The following is a 22,910-nucleotide window of genomic DNA, read 5'->3' as shown; positions in this document are numbered from 1 at the left end:
ACACACTATTTATTCATCCGGATAAAAATATCACAGAAGAGCTTTGCAGTGCTTCAGCACAGATATCATTGTAGGCCTTTACAAGTACCCAGGCCAGTCACAGGACGCTACAACTGTGGTACATGGGGAGCCACAAGATGTCATCTCCATCTGTGCCGACAGTTCCAGCCAAGCATGCAGGGAATCATAACACAATACCATAATCAGTCAAAAAGCAAAAAAAAAATATATATATATATATATATATATATATATATATATCTCAAACATCTATGACTATAAGTCAATATGACATTAAAGTGCATCTGCTTTAGGAGGCAAACTCAGGCTGTGTGCCACTGAAGCAGAAGGTTAAACAATCCAATACTCTGGATGGGAGCATCCGTGTGTCTTGACTGCCAGTAGAGCGGTCTGTAAATAGAAACCTGACCAGGGGCATGTGGTTCATGTGTCGTGTGCTGCAGAAAGCATGCAGTCACGTCATCATCAGGGCTGAGAGTGCGTGAAGCAAGATCTGATTCATGGGAAATATGACCAACACTGACAAAATTATTTAATATTCTGAATTAAAGCTGACAAAAAAAAAAAAATTAAGAGACACTACCACAGCTAAAAACGTGACAGTTGTTTTTAAAGGGATCAAAAAAAAAAAAAAAAAAAAATCTTGATTCATATGCAAATAAATGTAAAAATAATTTTACTACCACCAGCATCACCAAATCTGGATTATAAAAATTATTTATTATTTTTTTATAAAATGATTGTAAGCAGTTTCTTTAATGTTCCTTATATCTCCCTATATCTGGCTGTGCATATTAAGATGAGATAGAATAAAGTGTTTCAACTGGGAAAATAAATAAAAAATAAAATAACACTGCAAACTACAAATGATTCTTACATTTCAAATAACAGCCACAAGGTGGCGTAAGACTACTGCAGTCACTAATAGGAATATAAACTGAAAGATAATCACACTAAATTGAAGGAAATTGTCTTGAATCATCATCTTAATCGTCATTGCACTATCAAAGGCTGTCAGCGAGGTGCCAACATGATTCATTTGAAAAAGGAAAACAAGCTAATTGCATAGGTGCATATTTGTAGCACGACGCACGCGTTCCCAGATCTCATATTGTTGAGAGGGAGAGTTAAGAGCGCGCGCATCAGCTGGGCCAGCAGCCAGAAAGCACCATCAGCCTAGAGCACATGGACTGATTTAGGAGGAATGCAGGCTCATAGTGATGACAGAGCGAGTGTGTTTTTGTGTGTGTGCGGGGACAGAGAGCACTAGCTCGTGCTCTGCGCAGTTGAGGCTGATAGGAGGTGACAGGCAGGGCTTGTCAGGCGCTGCTCTGTCGGCATGCAGGGAGCTCCACTGGTCTGAGCCCAGCACAGCTCCTCCTCAAACATCAGCACTGCTCACAGTGTGTTGGGAATTATGAGTTTTTAAAATGCCACATTCATTTTGAACATCTGCACCACATTGTTTTTATAAACAATGAAGAATAATAATAGTTTATTTGGAAAGCAGGTCAAGACGTCAGTGAGTGAGAACTCTAGGTCATTAATAGGCCTAAAGAAATGCACAGAAAGCTCCATTAAAACAAAATTTCAATGTCATTCATAACACAGTGTCCTAAGCCCATGTGAAGAGAAAAGTGACAAGCAATTTGTCTGTCCATACTGATGATACAATGCAGCCAATGCAAAGATATTTGATCTTTAACATTGGTAGGTCACAGGTAACATACATTTTAATCTAAAATGTACATATCAGGTTATATATTTAATTTTAATTAGTCTATCTACCCATTTCTGGGTTTTTTTTTTCCACAATTTATATAAAACCGTAAATGTATTAAATCATACATATTATTAATGATAAATATATTAATATAAACCTTCATTATTATATTATAAAATGATCCTGCAATGTGGCAAATGGATTTCTAAAATCACAAATCTTACATATATTCTCTGAACTATTATGGTCATAAAAGCTGTGAAAAAAATTAGCAGAATGTTGTAAATAGTTTTTGATGGAAAATAAAACATCTCACACTGTAGGGCATCAACATCCTAAAAGCATAGCTTCCTATTTATATTTAGGCCACTGAAATTTCCCAGCTTTTTTAAAAAAGTTTTTAAATTTCAGCCAGTGCAACACCACAGAAATGGAAACAAAGTTATCAACTTTATTTGTTGCCAATTGATTTATTTTATCACATCTGGTTAGGACACTGTAACATTAACCTATGTGATTTTATTGGATTTTCTGGCACATTTAAAATCCATTCTGCAGACTGTATTCCACAATCAAAGAAAAAGTGAAGACGCTGTGTGGGCCAAATCATGATGAATTTCTTTTCAAAAATTACCCTGAAATGTTTTTTTTTTATTTGGCTAGTAAACAAAATTGTTCACAGCTAAACCATTAGCATTAACACTAACGTAAGGAACTGAATACATAATCTTTTTCTGAGATTTCTGCTTTTTCTGCGTCCATATTTTAATTGTTCCATCTGATTACTGCAGAAAACTGAGTCACTGTACAGCAGAATGTCTCTTTGGACTGGAAATGTATTAATGATGACCAGATAAACAAAGCTAACTGTATAGAAGTCCAGTTTTTAAAAAGTAACGTTTCTAGTTCTTGCTTGCGTGTGTGCTTGGTATATCCTAATTTGGCACTCAATTTTTATATACAAAACAAAAAAAGTTTATTTGTGTGTGCTTTGTACTTAGAGTATTGTCGTTAGCTTAGCAACATGTGCTAACACAGCTTGAATCAGCTGGAAGTCTAATCTCAAATCCACATTACTCCATGTAGAAAGTTTCAAACTCAAACTCATTTATGAGGTTCCTTTTGGTTAGGAACAGTTTCTTATGTAGGCAGTATAGATAGCAAAGCAACTGACTAGCATTTGGAACAGTTTTCAAGGGCTGCTACTGACCCGTTTTCACAGCAGTGGACATGATATATTACACACTATGTTGAACTTTATACAACAAAGCAGGTAGGTAAAATTATTTTGTTATAAGCACAAAAGTATAGCCTTCCGAACAGCACTACAAGTAAAGTTTACTCCATCTACCTGTCCGAAAAAAGCAGCTTAGCTGGTTTTTTTTCCATCAGCTGAGACCAGCAAGCCAGCTTAGGCTAATAAAATAGTTAAAAAGAAAAATAAATGTCCGCACACTGAAATTATAGCTCCAATAATGTATTCATCATTTACAATTTTACTCACATTGTGTCTGATGAAGACCTGACTGGTCGAAACGTTGTGCCATTTATAAATACATTTTTGGAGCTGTAATTTCAGTGTATAGACATTATTTTTCTTTATTTATTTATTGTTATATTTTTGCTCTGCACCTGAGCCCAATTTGGGTTTTTGGATGTGCACACCTTTCTTTATTATTATTTTTTTTTTTATAAATTTTGTTCTCATATTCCAGTAGCAGAAACTTCTTCAACTACAAAACTGAAATATTCATCATCCTCCATTTGATGTTCTACATTTTGACAGATGAATTCCCTCAAGTGTCCCTAATAGAGAAGCAACAACTAATTGATAATTAATAATGAAGATAATGGTCAAAGAATTTGATTTGATTAATCATGTCTACGAACATACGTCAGTCACATCACTTTTCAGTAGTAAAAAAAAAAAAAAAAAAAAAAAAATATCGAAGAAATCTTTATATTATGCATTTCAAAGTAAAGCATATAGCTTGCCCTATCAGGTGCTTTGAAAGTGTGGTTTAACTTTCTGTTAAAGCTGCGATTATATCCATTTTGCATAAATGCTTATCCTTACTTGTTTTCATAGCATTCAAATTGTACACTGTTTGGAGGAAAACACTGAGCAGGATATGGAATAATTTTATTTTTGAACAATTATTTGTATTTTTTTAAATTATTTTTTTTAATTAATTAATCAATAATGTATTAATAATTAGTAATTATTGGAGTCATTTAATTTGATAAATCAGTCTGAAAAATAATCAACAGATTATCAAAGTAATCCTTGCTTGCAGTTCCCTGTCTCTAATTTAGTGTGTGTAAATGTAATTTAGTTGGTGTGTGTTTGTGCGCATGTGTAAACATGACAGTGATGGGGATTCTATCACACACAACATTGAAGCATGTTTACAGAGTGCACTGAGACATAGAATAGATGCCATGCAGCACAGCAATGTGTCGTGGAGCCAGTGGAATTCTGAGAGATTTTACCTTCATAGGAGAGATGTGTGAATGGGAAACATAGCCGTGTACATTCTCAATCTGGGAGATGTTCTTCTCCGATACCTGCACCAGCTCAGGAGGACGCACATCCCCTGGTAGGTGTGGAGAACTGTGTTCTGGAGGAGATGTGGTATCCTCATCCTGATATCTATATTTCTGAGAAAGAGAAAAAGAGAGAGAGAGAATGTGTACAGTTAAATGAATTGCTTGCAGCTTCATTGTCCCAAACATGAATTTTTCATACGCAATTTGATGTTCACCCAGTGAGAGGTCGAGATTAATGTTCAAACCACAGGTAGATGAGAAAAGGTTGAATAAAGGATCACATATTAATGACTACATTGCCAAAAAAAAAATTAAAAAAATTGCTCAATCATCCTTCCCAAACTGAATTTACTGTAGCAAAACTATGTAAGATAGTGCATGAAGTTCTAGTTGTTCACAAAGACATTCCTCTTTAAATGCAATAAGTGTCAGCTGTGTGCAAAGTAAACCACATGTTTTTTCGATCTCTGAAAATGGGTAAAATTCAACAATTTTGAACATGGAGCTGTTTTGAGATCCCCATATCTATGGGACTGAACTATATAGGGCTTTGAAAATGAAGATTTCAAAAGGAAATTTTATTGAGAATAAGAATCTAGAAGGATATTAAGATATTTTGAATAGTTTTAGAGTTACAGGCATGCAGACTTATTTATGGCACTCGGACAGTTATGTTCTATGCAACTGACTTGATAGAAAAACATGAGTTTCAACAAAATTTGTTCTTCAGATATTCCTCTTTAAAAGAAAAAAAGTATCAGCATGCAAACTGACCCACATTTGGTTTTGACCACTGAAAATGTGTGCAATTTACTCATGGAGCCACTTTAAGATTTCCATATCTCTGGGATTGAACCATCGAGGGCTTTTAAAATTGAAGATACCAAAGGGAAAGTTTGTTAAGAACCAGAATATAAAAGGATATTAGGATATCGTAAATACTTACAGGCATGCAAACTTGAGGCAAAAACACAGGAAGTGCTTTTTGCCATTTTTGAACTGTCACCGTGGGCATATAATGAAAATATGTAGAATTTATTTATTTTGTAGCAATAATTTCGTTTCAAATATGAGTTTGTCATAATAAATTAGAGAAAAAAATACTCCCCCCTCCATTGAACCGATTGGTAACGTCCAACCAATGCGCGTCGCACTTTCACCAAAACAACGCGAGTGGCGCTCTATTGTTTGAATGAGAGAGTACGGGTAGCTCAAAAAATGAAGAGAACCGCTGCCGAGCCGACTATATTAAACTGCTGGTCAAAGAGGGACGTTAAAAAGAATAAAGCATGTACTGAGAAGGAGGTATGAAAACATTGTAATAGCCAAGTACACTCCACATATATTTTAGCTAGCTAATCCATTGCAATTCAGCCATAACTAACAGTGTAACTGCAACCAGTTACCAAAACAGCAGTCTGTTTTGTTAGTTCATTTTTTAATAGTGTCTGTATTTATCAATGACAAAAGTATTCACATCAGTGTTGGTTTTCTTCCTAAATTAATCTGACTTTTGAACGAATTGGCTGAATGAACGATTTAAGTGACTGACAAAAAAAAATAAAAAAATAAAATGCGAATCGCTGCCGCCTACTGGTGGTTTCAATATTTAACATAATTTCTTTCTTTAGAATCACAGTTATGTTAGAATTTGATGAATGATTATACATAAATTTCATAAAGTTATGATTTAGATAGATAGATAGAGAGATAGATAGAGAGATAGAGAGATAGAGAGATAGAGAGATAGAGAGATAGAGAGATAGAGAGATAGAGAGATAGATAGATAGATAGATAGATAGATAGATAGATAGATAGATAGATAGATAGATAGATAGATAGATAGATAGATAGATAAGACAGATAGATAAGAAATAAATAATCCAATAAACATTACACACAAAACATTATTATTTTTTAATAAAAAAAGAAAATAACAGACAGCATACCAATGTTCAACCCCCCCAATGTTGAAACCAAATCTACACCCTTGTCTGTGACATTTAATATTTTGGCTTTCATCACTATTTATGTTCGTCTTTTTACAGAAAAAAATATTAATAAAATCCAAATTTGAGCCTTGGGCATTCCAATTCAAACTGCAAAAAAAACAGACCTCGAATCCAGCACTGGTACAGAGCGGTGAAACTATTTCAACTCCATTTCTCTCTAGACCTCACTTCTGAGATGGGAAACACTTTTTAAATGAGCCAGGCACCCCCAGATCCTACCCGCCACAGTCATCACAGTCGACCCCAATCTGCCATGACTGTATGTGAAACACTGTTTTGTGACTTTCTTAACGGGAATCGCAAATTATTCAGCAGTGCCTTTTATCCATAGACATCCATCTTGTCCTGATACATATGCCTGCCTCTATGCCATTAACCGGGATATGGGTTAGGAAATGCAAACACAAGTCTAGAGGGAGGAAAAAGAGGGCAGGTTTCTTAGGAACGGTAGATGCCCAAAAAGTGGGACAAGCTCCAAGTTGGGGTCTTATGCTGGTTGTTTACAGTAACATCAATGCCTCCCAGTAGCATGGGGGAAGACTGAGTGGCTTTGCCAATATGGAGAGATTCAAGGTAGAATCCCATGCCCTATTTTAGCACTAAAAATTGGTCTATATAACTTAAAGGGGTCATGACATGAGAAATCAAATTTTCCTTGATCTTTGCCACATAGACATTGTGCTGTTCCTGGCTGTGGAAAAACATCATCTTTGCATAAGTAAAGTATCCTGATGTCAGAGAAAAATGGATTCAGTTTATTTTTAACAAATGTCCTAGTCATGTCCGTGCTGACTTGCGTTTTTGTACTGTATATTTTAGCAGTGACTGTTTTGAGAACAAGTCACAATACTTTACTGGCTTTGCCCAAAAACTTTTGCTCAAAGATCAGGCTGTGCCAACTGCTCTGGAACCAGCAAGGACCCTGCAAACTAAGTAAGGCATTTCTTTTTTAAACCGGTAATGACAGTTGAATTCATAATGAATAATCCTAGCATTTTTACTTCAAAGGACGCTCTCTTTATAATGGCTGAAGATGTCAATCACACAGCGCAAGTTTATCTAGACACTTGCCAAAACTCCAGTTATAATCAGCGACGCTCTTACACTACACAATGAATCTCTTGATGTATTTACATCGTGTTTGCCTTGTTAGTTATGGTGAAAGCATTTTGTGAAAGTGCAGAAGTTGCACTGCAATGACTAGATCACTGCATTCACGCAAATCAACAGTCTGCTCAATGCTCATCACTGCAACCTTTCATGTGATGTGAATAGATCTAAATATAATGCAATAAACTTTTCACGATTCATTAATTTCGACAGCTGTAATAGTTAAAATGTAGTAAAAGTATTGAGATAATACTTATTTAATGTGCAAAGATGTCAGCCAATCAAAGCAGTGGGTGTTTACACTGAAGTCTTACAGCAGACACACCCCTTCAAACAGAGCGTTCAAATCAGAAGACTAACATCAGGGTAGAAAATAGCCATTTATTTCTAAATGATGATCATTTGTTATGTAAAACCATATTAACATAATAAATGCACCTCAGGAAACATAAAGTAATTTAAAGTTTCTAAAGTCTAGACTGCTGCATAAAGAACATTTAAAGCTTCTTTTGATGCAAAGCTCTGAATTTATCAAAGTATCAAATTACATTAAAATCTGTTCTCAAAAAAAAAAAAACTCCTAAGACTTACACATTTCCTGTTCCACTTTATATTTAAAATACATATTTTAAAAAATTACAAATATTATATGTGGCAGTTGACTGCCTAACCACTTGCACAAGACTACATTGCAGTTTGGTAAGGTCTTGAAGGGGACTAAGCTCAAAGCTGGATATCTTCTGGCAAACTTTACAACTGTAGTGTGGTACTAACAGTGTCGCTGTTGAATCACTTATGTAGTATGCTAAATTAATAAAGGTAGTGGAAATGTAAGTGTGAAATGTGCCACACACAAAGGAAGTCTGGTTCACAGCAATGCTGAACTGTAATACAGTATGTTATATAAATAGATAATGCTATCAAGCTGGTTAAAACAGATGAGCTGTATAAATTCCAAAAAGCAAAAGGAAAAGAAACACAAAACAAAACAAAACACAAAACATTTTCCTTATTTTGTGATGGGACCAATGAAAATAAATTTTCACTGGCTCAACCAGCCCAGCAGAAAAATCCTTGTTGTTGAGCCCTGGTGTATATTAAACAGACAGAAGAGAAGTATGCTACTACAACTACTACTACTACTGACACTTTGCTAAAGGAGACCACTAAATCCAAAGAACTCCACTGAGTTTTAAGCAGAAACGCTGCACACAGAATCCTTTGCCTTGTTCCAAACAACTCAAAGTTCAAACTCAACTCTCAGCGGGCCACCAAGCCAGTGAAATTGAACGGTGAGTTTGAACTCCGAGCCACTGCTGGGAGAGAAAGGGACAGACGGGGAGCAGTTCTGGAGATGTTATTACACCGCTGAGTGCTTCAGTGACTCGGCTTCAGGCACGCAGCCGCTGCCACTGTGGGGCCAGCTTGCCTGGATAATGAGCTGCTCGACTGGCTCAATGCTCTCTCACTCTGTGCTGGTCCGTCCAAGCCGAGCTAACGTCAGTAAAACCGAATAAATGCAGTGAGATCACTCACAAAGCTATTCAACCAAGGAGGACAGGTCTCGGAAAACTTGACAGCAGTGAAAAACGAATGCTAGACAGGATTTACACAGGCGATGTCCTCTGCAATACAATGTCACTGCTCTAAAGCAGGGTGAACCTTGAGAGGTGCACAGCTCTTAGAAATGTAGTTTGATGGATGCTGTATAGGATCTCAAGGAGTGGAAGAGCCCCGCGCCTGCTCCTCGTGCCCCTTCTGTCTCAGGTCTAGCCGTGCTGCTGTAAAGCTGTCAGCTCTTGTCTGTTTATCGGGCAGAAAACATACAGAGGCCCAGAGCTCAGCAAACACAGCACTTTATTATAGACACTTCACCTTGAATACCTTCGGGAGAGCTCTGTAACACGGCTGCACATCCCAGAGCTGCCAAAACAACTGAATTCACTCCACAAAACTAAGCATTATTTGCATGATAAATGCGTAATCAGCATAATTTGGGATTATGAAGTCTGGCACATTCACCTCGGATGAACCACACAGGGCAGGTGTTTACTAAAAGCCCAAATGTGTGGCCCTTCAAACAAAAGACAAGCATACTACTGGATTAATGAAAATTAAAGAAATTCTATGATTTTACTCAAACAAATAATATTCATTATAAACTTTTATTTATAAACTGCTGTATTTGCCAAGAAACACAGGCCCATTTGAGAGCCTTTGACCTAATTATACTACCAGTGAGGTTTTGCATTGTAGTTACCAGCTTTTTGTCCAGTTTTTGCTCCAAAAAAATAAAAAATTGTGCGTTATTTTGGCCGATCTCTATTCTGGACTTCCACAAACTGCACTGTGATCATTTCCCAAAATGTAATTTGTGTGGAATTATTATGAAAACAGGATGGCCAAATACCATACCAGACACAGCAAATTCACTGCTCGCAATGCGCAAAATAAAGAAAGAAAAATATAAATATTGAATTGGGGTTGGGGGTTATATGAATGAATCACTGAAGGGAGCTGACTGCCCTCCCTTTCAATGGTATTTTATTTTCCTCTTACCTCTGTATAAAGTAGTGCTTTTTCGCTGCTGTTCCATAAGTGCCACCTACTGGCAGAGAGTGAATCTGCATATTCATTCAGTCAGTCTGCTGTTTTTGTTTTGTGCAGGTGTCTTAAAGGGATAGTTCCCCCAAAAATGAAAATTCTATCATCGTTTACTCACCCTCAAGTTGTTCCAAATGTGTATACATTTCTTTGCTCTTTTGAACACAAAAGAAAGATATTTTGAAGAAAGTTTGTAACCAGGCCACTCTTGGGCACCACTGACTTCCATAGTAGGAAAAAAACTACTATGGAAGTCAATGGTGCCCCAAAACTGTTCAGTTTAACACATTCTTCAAAATATCTTCCTTTGGGTGAGTAAATGATGATAGAATTTTCATTTTTGGTTGAAACTATCCCTTTAACCCTTAAATGCATGACTGTTTCGCCAATCATTCTTACATATTCGTGTCGTTATCGACCCGGATCAATATCTAACATGGAAGGATCTCTACCTGTCGCGATAATATAAAACTCCTCTGATATTAGAGTAACAATTACAGAAGAATAAAGTAAATCGTATTTTGTTACCTTTTGGAGCTTGAAAGGGCTCCGTTTGAGCAGATGTTTTATGCCATCATCACTGTCCTCGTCAGAGCTCATTTCACAGTAAATTCAGCAAATAATGGGCTAGTTTTATGTTTCTGGTCAACGAATATGAGCCCATTCGCGATCTCAAACGTATTCTCAAAACTATTATTTCATTTTCAACATCTTCAAAATCAATATTTCTATCACTAACAGCTTCACAAGATCAATCCAGTAACAGTTACACTCATATTTCATTGCATTCAGTACTTACTCTGCAGTAAATCACTGAGCCATTTCATGTTGTTATTATTATTTCGTTTTCTGTCTGAATGAGTCGTCACTTCAGCATTGTGTATCAGACATTGCCACCTTGTGGAATAAAGGTGAATCGCACTTATTTCGTCATCTAAGATTAAATTATTGTTGTGCAGACAAATATATGTACACTCATACACACCTCGGGTCGTTTGCGACCCTATACAATTTTTAAAAAAATTAATACAAAAATAGGCATTCTTTTATGATTTTATGATTTTTTTCTTGTTATATTCTTTATAATGAATTGATTGAGGAATACCAAGAAAGTTGATGTCTAACTTTAAAAAATGAACGAGGAGGAGGGTAGTGAATGACGTCCCGGGTCACAAAAGACCCGAGGTATGCATTTAAGGGTTAAGTAGAGATCCACCGATATATCGACTTACCGTTATTTTCCCCAATATTTAAGCATTTTACCATAATCGGATATCGGTTTTATAATATCGGATTTACAGATAAACGGCGCCATATAGTGTACAGAGCATCTGAGGGGAGACGAGACAACAGCGTGCACAGGTAAAGTATACTTATCTGCTTTGCTGTAATTAATAAACTTTATTCAACATAACAGCCAATAATGCACAAATTAGATGCGTTACATAAATGCCTGAAATGTAGCTAGTTTATGCAGCTTGTCTCTAAGAAATAGAGACAAGCTCATGGAGTCACATAAGCTAATCCGTCAAGTCCCGTCCAAATAAAGATGTAACTTTGCATGAATTAAATAATACAGCCATGAATGAGCACATGTTGGAAATAAAAGTGCTGAATTTAATTCTCTCTCTGTTGTCTATGCTCATCATAAAGTCGTCTGCATTTTGCTGTTCACTCAGCAGGATGATGCTCAGGAAATGCTCCACAGCCACCGCATGTAACTTTTAATCAAGATTCACTTGTTTAAAACACCATAATTAAATAAACATTTACTATATAACCATTAATTCGCTAATAAACATCCAAGTAAACACAACTTTATGGAAATTAGTAATTTATTATCTCCGCGAGCGATCACAGTTTGAGTATAGTTCTGTGTAAATGCATAGATAAACAGTGCTTTGTCAGAAGATATTTCATAATCTAGAATGAGAAAAAGATTAATAATTCTGATATAACATACCAGTACAATGTTTTGTTTGTTATATTCCAATATTCCAGAGAATATTATTCAGTTATTTAACATTATCCAGCGAATTATTCTTCACTCTTTAGCCTATTAAACAGCTTATAAATCTACTAAAACTGGAGTTCAAAATGAAGCATTACATTTCTGCAAAGTTGATATCACTCCGGTCTTTAATTTATTTTCTCCATTTGAAAAAATTAGACATTCTACATTTATTTTGCTTATTGTTAACATTCGTGTTGCTGCTGATGCTTTTTTATAAATAAAATTATTTTTGTAATATGAAGATTAAAATTAACAAAATTTATTGATGTATAAATAAGATTTGTTTTGTTTTCTATGCAAGGAGGGAGTGATTGTTAAAAAAAAAAAAATGGTTTGTTCAGTTCAGTGGTTTTGCAATCGTGTCAAACAAAAGTAGGCCCATAACAGTAAATAAATATCAGTTCTGCATATCGGTTATCGGGCACATAAACAAAATTATCAGTTCTAAAAAAAAAAAAAATCAATATCGGGCGATCACTAATCTTAAGTAGCATAATTTCACAAATCAAAAGGACAGAGCATTCTGTTTTTGCTTTAAAACTTGAAATTATACAATCTAATTCAAATAAAAAAACAACAATAAAAAAAAATGTGTGTAGCATATTTGTTTAGATTGTGATTAAAATTCAGTGGTTGCTTTAATATCAAATGGCTACAGATATTTTTCTTTAAGGTCGCTTTGCCTGTTATAGAACAAATAGACTACAAATAAATTTGCTTTATTAAAAAAAAAAAAAAAAAAAAAAAAAAAAAAGAAGAAATCGGCAACCTGTATTGGAATCAGCCAGTTTACTCGAGAGGGAAAAAAATGCAATTGGAACCTTGGAACTACATCAAACAATCCCCCCCATTCACACGGATTCACATTTTTTTGTTTACATGGAGACTATAACGGTATCTTTTCAAAAACTTGCACTTTGAAACCAGTTTTCAAAAGCTTGAATTTTCAGGCTCCCCAAATGCCGTTGTTTTTAGCCATTTTAAATGGAGTTGTGTAAATGGCCCCTTAGATTAAACTGCTGGAGTTTACTTTTAAATGAATTAGATTACTTTTAAAGTACTTTTATGTCTTTTTTGGAGACTGAAACTTTTGGACCCCATTGACTTTCACTACAAACGACAAAAAATAAATAAATAAATAAATAAAATAAAAATCAGCAGAAACACTCTTTATGATCATTCGAGTTTGGAACAGCATGAGGGTGAGTAAAGGATGACAGGATTTTATTTTGGGGGTGAATTATTCTTTTAACCTAGAAGTTTTTAAAACATTGAAGCTGGTTTCTAGATGGTCTGAGCTGATAGACCATCTTGGACCAGCAACAAATCAGCTTTGATGTTCCAAAATAGCTTAAAGCCGCGCACACACTTAACGATTTTAAGGCTGATTATGAATGTAAATTGATACTTATGACTGATCGCGCTCAAACGCGTCCAGTCTGCGATTACAGTCTGTGTTCAAATTCCATGTGTAAGTATTTAAATCTGCTTCAGTCGCAGGAAACAATCGGTATGTGTGTTCAGTTCAGTCTTAGAAAGTTTCAGCTAATCGTTAGGTGTGTCCCCGGCTTAAGTTATATTTTCCAGCAGGGCTGTTGTAAAATTAATTCAAAATAGAGTGCATATTTGATCACAACTTCATATGCAATTCCAATAAGCGCAGTGTACTGTACTTCCTCTCCCTGCCCTTTTCCTGCTGCGATCCACAGGGCAGACAGGAACGAGACATGAGATCATCACATCCACTTTGACTTGTGCTTCAACCTAGGAGATGAAGAAAGAGCTGACATCTAAACAGACAGTGTGCTGTGAGCAGAATTAAAATAGTTTCTGCCTCTTGTCTCTCTAGGAAACATCATGGCCCTCCCTCCTCCCAGCTGTCCCCACTGCAAAACCTAAAATTAAACTTTCAAAGCACATTGCTACTGCTCATCCAGAACTGAAGCAGCCAGAATTTCGTTACACTCAAACACCACATGACAATACAAATACAGCAACAATAAACACTATGGGTCACTTGCAAAAAGTTCCCTGAAATAAACTTGTCTGAATATCTCAAAATGTATTGCTGGAACTGATAAACATGCTAATAATTTGTATTTATTTATAACTAAATTATATGAAACATTATATATTACATACATATCAAAGCAAGCAGGAAGGCCTGAAAACCAATGCCTAGGTTGCGTTGTTTCTGCTCCATGTGAGTAACATTTGCTATGTTTCACAGAACCAAGATATGCTGTTGCTGTAGTGTTAGTTATAGCAACAGGACAGTTTTGAGTGTTACTGAAGCATTATTTTGCTTCGGTTCAGCTATAATTAAGAGACATCCACTCTTGCATTGTGTGCTCATGCATTTTGGAGGTGGGGCAATGAAGGGAGGGTGTGTTTGTTTGGGTTGATTTCAAATATCAACAGTGTTTCTCAGAAATCGCTTAATGCACCTTTAAAAGTAACCTTTAGTATAAAAATAGAGTTAAAAGCAACATAGTACTGATGGGTATTCTGGAGGTAAATGAGAAAAAAAAAAAAGGTTGGGAAAAACTGTTTAAGTCTTTCATGATTAAGCTTTGGTTAAAAACATACAAGGACAGGTTTTATTGCTCAAATTAAAAGCACAAATCCTAAAAAACAGATGAAGCACAAATTTTGTTTTCGTTACACATCAAAAAAGACGACGGCTGTCTGTTTCTTGGCAGCTCTCCCTTGAGATGACTATAATTAACTAGCAGGAAGCCAGCTGTAGGTCCTTTATGAGAAAGCTCTGTATCACTGTGAAGGTTCAAACTGGACAAGAACAACAGCCATAAGCAAATGCTTATATTTACTTCTAAAGCTACTATAACTATACAGTATGTATTTGAATTATCTTCATTGAAAGGCATTTTGATGCAATTAAGTGGCATATAATTTACATATAATTTTATTTTTATTTTTTTTAAACAAATTGACAACTCTATTATTATTGTATGAGTACATGACATGAACATTTTAATAAAAAAATAAAAAACAAAGATAGATTTTATTTATTATTTTTCTATTTTATTTTATTTTATTTTTTTCAATTTTTCAGTTTTCTAATTTCTGATCTATTTACAAGTTTAATATAACTCATCTAAGATTACTGCATCACTCGCATTCTTTCTTTATGACTTTGGGATGGGAATGAGTGTTGACCATCCTCAAGAATCAACAAAGCTGATCAGAATGTGTTCACTAATGCCATTTTAAATTTTGCGCCAAAAAAAAAAAAAAAAAAAAAAAGCTGAGGCAAAAACATAAAAAGCAAGATAATATCCTATTTCACCTCAAAGCCAATTTTTCCGAAAAAAACAGAAACGCTGGATTCAGTAATCAGTTTTTAGAGCATGATAGCCTATCAATAACGTAGGCTAAAATGCTTCTAGACAGCAGAAGAGGTCTGAAAATTGGCTATATTACCTCTTACTCCCAAAAAGATCTAGCATTAATGTGTTTGAATTGGACAGCAAATGCACTATAATCCTTTCTAAATGTTACTATAAATGTTGCATACTATGATGCATGCAAGGTTTTTTAGAACCTGCTCTGAAAGAGTCCAATTATCTTTCTAACCACACGAAAAGATATTTATTCAAATTTTTCCACATTTTATAAAGATATGTTTGGTCATTAACTTTTAAATGCATCATTATGCAAATATACAAGTAAAGTTCTTCACATTAAGAGCCCACAACTGGCAGATCGACATGCTACTACATTTCTCTCCAAAATTAAATTGAATGTGTGGGATTTTAACTGTGATATGATTGACAGGGCAGTTTAAACAATGACAGGATGCACATAAAGCGACTGATCAACCCGTTAAAGACGCAATTATGATGAACTAGTATGTCCCAAACTTGCCAACTATTCTGCTACACACCCAAAAGCATGTACTTGTTCTTCACAAAAACAGTACTTTTACGGCACAGTATAAGTAGGCTAATTGGGACGCAGCAACTGTTACTTGTTACTTGTGTGAGAACCAGTGATTTATTCAAAACAGACACCCCGGAGCGTAACATCATATCCTTGCACTCATATTTGTTGTAGGGTAATTTTGCATGCTTAAAACCTAGCATGATTGGACTATGAAGTATTCCAGACAAAAGCAGAGCTTGTTGTCTCCCTGGTCTTCCTTCGCATGCTTCCTTCCCTTTTTCCGCCTCATACATGCCCTTGTTACATCATATGCACTCGGGGCAACCGCATTGTAAGACAATTTACACACTTCAGTAGGATTCCCTCTGCTGCTCTAATGGCTTATCAACAAAGACGTAGAGGGTGATCAATTCTAACATGCCTTACGTAATGAATTGCTAATGAATGATGCTCATGTGAGAGCATGTGGAACTGCTGGTCACAAAAGGAGCTTCACGGTTAACTGACTAAATGTAAAGTGCTCAGTTATATAAGTCAATATGTAAAAGGATCCCACTGCCTAATGCAGATCTTCAGAATAAAACATCAGACTGCACTTTGTACAGTAAATAGTTGAGCTAAATTGCAGCGATTTCAATTTTAGATAGGAATTAACATCTTTCTGCTTATAAGTCAAATCATTTTAAGGCAGAACTGTGTGTCTGTATATACCATGTTAACCAGGAAAGATTCAGCAATAACATGCATATTGTGACAAATCAGGAATGACAGGTTGTAATATATAAAATGCATATTATATATAACATTACATTACATTACATTACATTACATTACATTACATTACATTACAGTGCCTCCCACAGGTTTGAAATATACTTGCGGTGGTAGCCGGGCGAAAAATCCTCCTATACCCACGGCACAAAAATTGTCTACTACATGTGACAAACAAATAATGTGTGATTTTTAACAGTATTTTTATTTATTAAAATTAATTTTAATTACATAGCATATTACATTTAATTACATATTAATATTATGCATTATTATGCATTGAAAATTATTCAAAATTACAGCATTTAAATTGTTCTCCTTTTCCAATGTTCTCCTTGCTGTCATATAGTGTCTCTCAGTGAATGGGACAGAGATTTTACTAGTAAAATTTATAAAATTAATAATATATGTGTGAAATAATGTTCTTAGTCTTTTCTTCCTATGGGGAGACTACAATAATTAACTATGAATTAAATGGAAATCAAATTAAATACAATTTATTGTGTAACCAAAATACCAATAATGCCCAAAAGAAAAAGAAAAAAAACTTAGCGTGTGACTTAATTATAAACAAGCCCGAAATACACTGGGACTCTTATTTTGAAATGTCTAAATAGTCTAAAACATTTTACATACAGGCCATGAAGTAGACTTTGCAAAAATTCATCAACTTGAGTTCATTAGCAATCGCCTGGCATAAATCTGTGCTTTTCGTTGATTGAGAATCACTTTAAAGCAGTCTGAAGCTCTGTTGTGCGAGCTTGTAGAACGTGCAACAGCACCGCCTTGTGACTTTTGTGGGAATGACATGTATGGGAATGTCAGCGGGAGTAAACAGTTCTGACGCACCATTAATGAGCAGGTACAAAACGACTAGCTATTCGATCGCGGATGGTTTCATTATCTTGCACGGATATAAAAGTATAAGAGGATAAAAATAATAAAAGCAAAAATGTGTCTCCAAATATACTTGGGCGGCCGTTATTATACGTGGGCGGCCCGCCCAAGTAAAGTCTATGTGTGGGAAGCACTGTATTATTATTATTATTATTATTATTATTATATTATTATTATATTATTATTATATTATTATTATATTATTATATTTTATTTTATTTTATTTTATTTTATTTTATATTATATTATATTATATTATATTATATTATATTATATTATATTATATTATATTATATTATATTATATTATATTATATTATATTATATTATATTATATTATATTATTTTATTTTATTTTATTTTATTTTATTTTATATTATATTATATTATATTATATTATATTATATTATATTATATAATATTATATTATATTATATAATATTATATTATATTATATTATATTATATTATATTATATTATTTTATTTTATATTATATTATATTATATTATATTATATTATATTATATTATATTATATTATATTATATTATATTATATTATATTATTTTATATTATATTATATTACATTACATTACATTACATTACATTACATTACATTACATTACATTACATTACATTACATTCACCACTTGGTCATAGTCACACATGTACAATTCACTTTATTAGTAAGTGATCGCCTTTAAGATCAGCTCCGTTGTGAAGAAAAGCATAATTTCATACCATTTGCCATTTGAATCGTCACAGCGGTTTCTATTTAAGGACACATTAGCGTTTGATAACAAAAACGGCAGGTGGGGAAAGTGAAAGGAATGGGGATGACACTAAAGCCTAATAAACAGCTCTGCAGGCCAGGAGAAAACAAGCTGTCCGCAGCATAGCAAACATGCTTCTTTTAGAATTAACATTCTTGAGAGAGAAGGAACTGGTATGACATGAGACATCCATTTGCTGACCTTCACATCAGGTCAACCAACCTCTATAGCTGCCAACATGCTAACAAGCACAGGAATGAACACACAAGTATCTTTGATGATCTGTAGCTGCTCCAAAGCTTATAAAGAGGGAAACAATGACTGAATGAGAGATGGGCTGCATTTCATTGATCACACTCCAAATGCTGGATCATTGAAAACCAAAGAAATTTCAGAAAGACTCCAATCAATCACACAAGCACCTGGCTAGCCTGCTATGCCTTCCATGGGATTTTAGAGAAAGCATCATCAACTTAAAGGGATTAGACCTTATTTATACTCTATTTCAACAGAAAAATTGGTCTGTGCAATATCACTGGGAAAGTCATTCAATCAATTTAGTTTTACAGCTCTCAACTAATAGGTTTACATGCATCCAGGGTCAAAAAACAATTTTCTCATAGTATACATTGCAGCATCACCTGTTTTCTCAGTGTCTAAACACTAAACCCCTCCTTTCTGAGAGCATACTCTCCCCTGATTGGTCAGATGACAGTCTGTTGTGATTGGTCAACCGCTTACAGAGCATGTTGGAAACAAATCACTCATACCATATCTGAATTTAAGCTCAGAAGGCTTCCTCAGCACTTGTACACAGTGATGTGAGCAGTAACGATGGTGTCGGTTTCAACTTATCAATTCACCCTTTGGAAGTGCATGCAAAGTGGATTTTCTTTAATAGCACATTAAACAGCATCTTCTTGTTGATAAGACAAAACCAAACTCTTCCAGGCCTGAGCTACAACTATAGTTTTTGAGGGAGGGTCAAAGTAGACGTTCATGGGCAGCCAGCCAGTTAAGCCAGTTTTGCAAATTTATTACTAACCTACGTAGGTTTCAGGCAGTTCAGAAACTTCATTTATGTAGGTTCACAAAGCAATCTGTGCTGTAATATGCCATTTCAAAAGATATACAACCTCATACATCCTAGAACAAAATGTCAGCCAGAAACTGAAAGGTCTGCACTGAAATAATAAAATCAATGGGTGATGCACATATTCACAGTAACCTGATAACAAAATCCCTAAACTTATAAACTTTAACGTCACACATGAAAAATTGAAGCATATCGAAGACTCATTCACCACTTTCTGTGTGGCAAGCACATCCCAGCAGGATTAAATCAATGCTACGCAGAGCAAAGCTTAGCTTAGGAACTTCATCCGACAAATGTGCAGAGTCCAGGCAAAGGAAAGATGCATCTGAAACAGGATGCATGTGAGCTTTAATTATCAGTGTGGAATCTTGTGTACCCAAAAGGCTTCACTCACATTGCTGACTTTAGTCAAGCATCTATAGAGCTGGGTGACAGCATGGATAGAGGTGCTGTATTATTTAAACAATCTTCAGCCCCCTTCCCACAAACCTACTCTAATTTTTATCTCCTCAGCACTATATTAACCCACCAGATACCAAGAAGCTAATGCTATATTCAACAGATGTCAGTAGCTCAACTCAACCATCCATATTAGGCAAATTCCATCAGGTGTATAACTATATTCTTGAACAGTTTCTTTTTTGTCACTAAACCAATTTACTCTTGCAATTTTGTCAATGATTTTGATTCTACAGCTACATTAACGAGCAATAGATTTGGTTATACAGTACCGTTCAAAACAAATTAATCATTTTATTCAGCAAGGGTGCAATACATTTATCAAATTATTTTTATGGAAAAAAACCCAAATAAATAATGATCTTTTGAACTTTATTAACAAAAGAATCCTGAAAAAATGCATTAGGTTTCCACAAAAATATTACCGTTTTCAATGTTGATAAGAATTGTCTCTTGAGCATCAAATCAGCATATTAGAATGATTTCTGAAGGATCATGTGACACTGATTACTGGAGTGGTTGTTCATTTTTAGTTCATGATACTGAATGCATTGAGTCTTATTATAAAGGTGTTACTGTTAAATCTCAAAATGCTTTGCATTCACTGTAAGCTCTTGTAGTTTTACTTATTCATTATTGTGCAATACACTATAAAATGGCAGCAAGATGCAATACCTATTAATAAAACATGCAGCCAATGAGGCATTTTGAAAGATTCTTTGGCTTAACAGTGCATCTTTATCTCGACAAGTTTTTGATCAAAATTAAACAATAATCATGCATCAACATATAAACAATTTAAAACAGCCATGAATCATTAATTGCTGTGTTTCTGCTACGCACAAATGGCAAGAGGTCATCTCTGTGCTTGCTGGGGATTGACTGCCATTAGAAGTTAACAAGGGCTTCCCCAAACCCTCTGATCTCATGCTTAGAAGAAAAGAAGGTTCAGCTATAATGACAGGAAGCTTTTTAGGACTGATCAGTCTGTGAAGGTGCAAAGTGACAAGCAGTAATCCTCTACGCTCTGTGCAATGCTTGGTAGAGTTAGACAACGAAGACTAACCATTCAGTCGTGAAATAATGAAAAACACAAGCTTCTTCCCCACAACCCATTCGCACATAGTAGATATAATTGGGACGCAGGCTAAGATACCCAGAGGACCAAGTGGTTACATAACTAAAAGAACTTGCTATCCTGCTTCGAACTAGACGAGCAGAAAATGGACCAAAAGGAATGCTGGGCCTGAGCTTTACTCTTGATCAGGAATGAACATTTCGATTTGGCTGCCTTTATTTGGCTTCAAGCTGAAATCAGTTTGTTTCAACAAACAGAAGCCCAGAAGTCCCTCAGGATATCTTTCCCAGGCGCATGTGGTTTGTGCACCACAGTGGTGAAATTAAAGGCAGGATGGAACACACATGCAAGCTAGGTACAGTCTGAAATTTGAAGAGCATCGGGTTGAGATCCTGCTTGCCTTCGGTTCTTTAACCTGGCATCATCAGTGGTCTCATTGAGCATTTCATTTTGTCAGACTAAAACCAGACAAATGGAGACTCTGTGAGACTTCCAGCCTAATCACAAACAAATATTAGGGTCACATGCAAAGGAATGGACCATTGCCATGAGGGTGTAACCTGGAGCATATGTTCAGATCTTAACCCACTGAAGGTGTGATTAACAAAATTATCCTCAGTGTGAGAAGACAATTAGCAGTTGAGAGTCCAGGGACCATTTAAGCAACTAAGTTTAAGCGACTGTCGCTCATGCATCTTTCTGATAAATCTTTCAAAACAATCCCCTACCTTGCATCCAAACATAAGTGAGATGGTGCTGTTGGTGCATGCTACTTTACAGTGGCACAACATTGGCGAAAAGCAATCCAAGTTTTTGATGCTGGGAGACATTCTGTGCCTGGACACTTCAATCCATCAGCGATTGAGGTGCCGGCCAATTGCTTCCACGAGCTCTGCCCGCTGCCTGCTCTTGACGTGCACCCTCATCTCTCGGCTCGGTCCGTAGAAGCAGCGACGTGATGCCTTCATCCAGCGAGCCCTTGTCAGTTGAGTCCACTGCTCTTCCGTCCTATCGCTTCGCTTGACTTGACTCAACTCAATCAGCCTGACCGATTAAAGCGCTCCTGAAGAAAGCTGTACTTGAGAGAGCTCTGGAGGAGCCATGCTGCCTGCCGTGACCAGGGGGTGTTGCGGTGGGAGGAGGAGCAGGAGGAGGGTTAGAGGGCAGCGGAGTGCGCGGGGTCTCGTGTCACAACGCGAGGGACTCTCCGCGACCCATCAGCGCTGCTGCGCTTCCACCTACTGCAGAGGAACTGCTGCCATTACTCGGAGGAAAGAGGAGCAGGTTCGGACGGTCTCCCACTCAACTATCCAAACAAGACACACCGAGCGGCGCGAGAGAGAGAGGAGAGGTAAGCAGACTGGAGGGGGAGGGGCGAGCAATAGCATTGAGCTTATTACACAGTTCACTAGAGAGAAACTGAGTTTTTGAGCCGAAGGTTGCAGTATGCAGACCGGGAGAAAGGGGATCAAAATGATCCGTATCATTTGGAGGTGAAAAGGGGGGAACATATAATGCTTTCTCAACAAATTTACAAATCACAAGGACAACAGAGAAGGAAAGATACTGAATCAAACGGCAGCTAGTATGACCTCTCATGTGCAGTTATGAAATCTGATCTCAAAGAGAAATGCGTTAATTAAAAACCCAAAGATTTGAAACAGATGACAGTTGTTTATCATACACAAGGATACTTCATGCTATCAAATGTTGGATAAATAACTCGAACCAGTTGTTTTCTTGAGTAAAACGAAGTTCTAACAGTGAGCAGGGTCCTAAATTTTCTTGTGAATTGAGAAAATATTTTTTATATTTTCTTGTCTGAAGCCTAATATGAGTAATATTCCACATATACATCACTATGCTGTGTTCTGGAGATATAATACAAAAAGAAAAAC

General features: G+C 35.8%; 1 protein-coding gene across 18 annotated transcripts in view; it reads right to left on the bottom strand.

The window, feature by feature from the left end:
- Positions 1-22,910, bottom strand: part of dlg1a (discs large MAGUK scaffold protein 1a) — a 141,054-nt gene that overhangs the window by 82,959 nt on the left and 35,185 nt on the right. For all 18 annotated transcript variants that reach the window (XM_067372569.1, XM_067372570.1, XM_067372572.1 and 15 more), the window contains exon 4: positions 4,238-4,405. In XM_067372569.1, the coding sequence (XP_067228670.1) occupies positions 4,238-4,405 (168 nt within the window). The remainder of the gene's footprint in view (positions 1-4,237; positions 4,406-22,910) is intronic.

The sequence above is a fragment of the Chanodichthys erythropterus genome, chromosome 21 (genome assembly GCF_024489055.1).
Source record: "Chanodichthys erythropterus isolate Z2021 chromosome 21, ASM2448905v1, whole genome shotgun sequence".
Classification (NCBI taxonomy): Eukaryota; Metazoa; Chordata; class Actinopteri; order Cypriniformes; family Xenocyprididae; genus Chanodichthys; species Chanodichthys erythropterus.
Note: the sequence above shows the minus strand (reverse complement) of the source record. Positions and strands in the feature narration are given on the sequence as shown.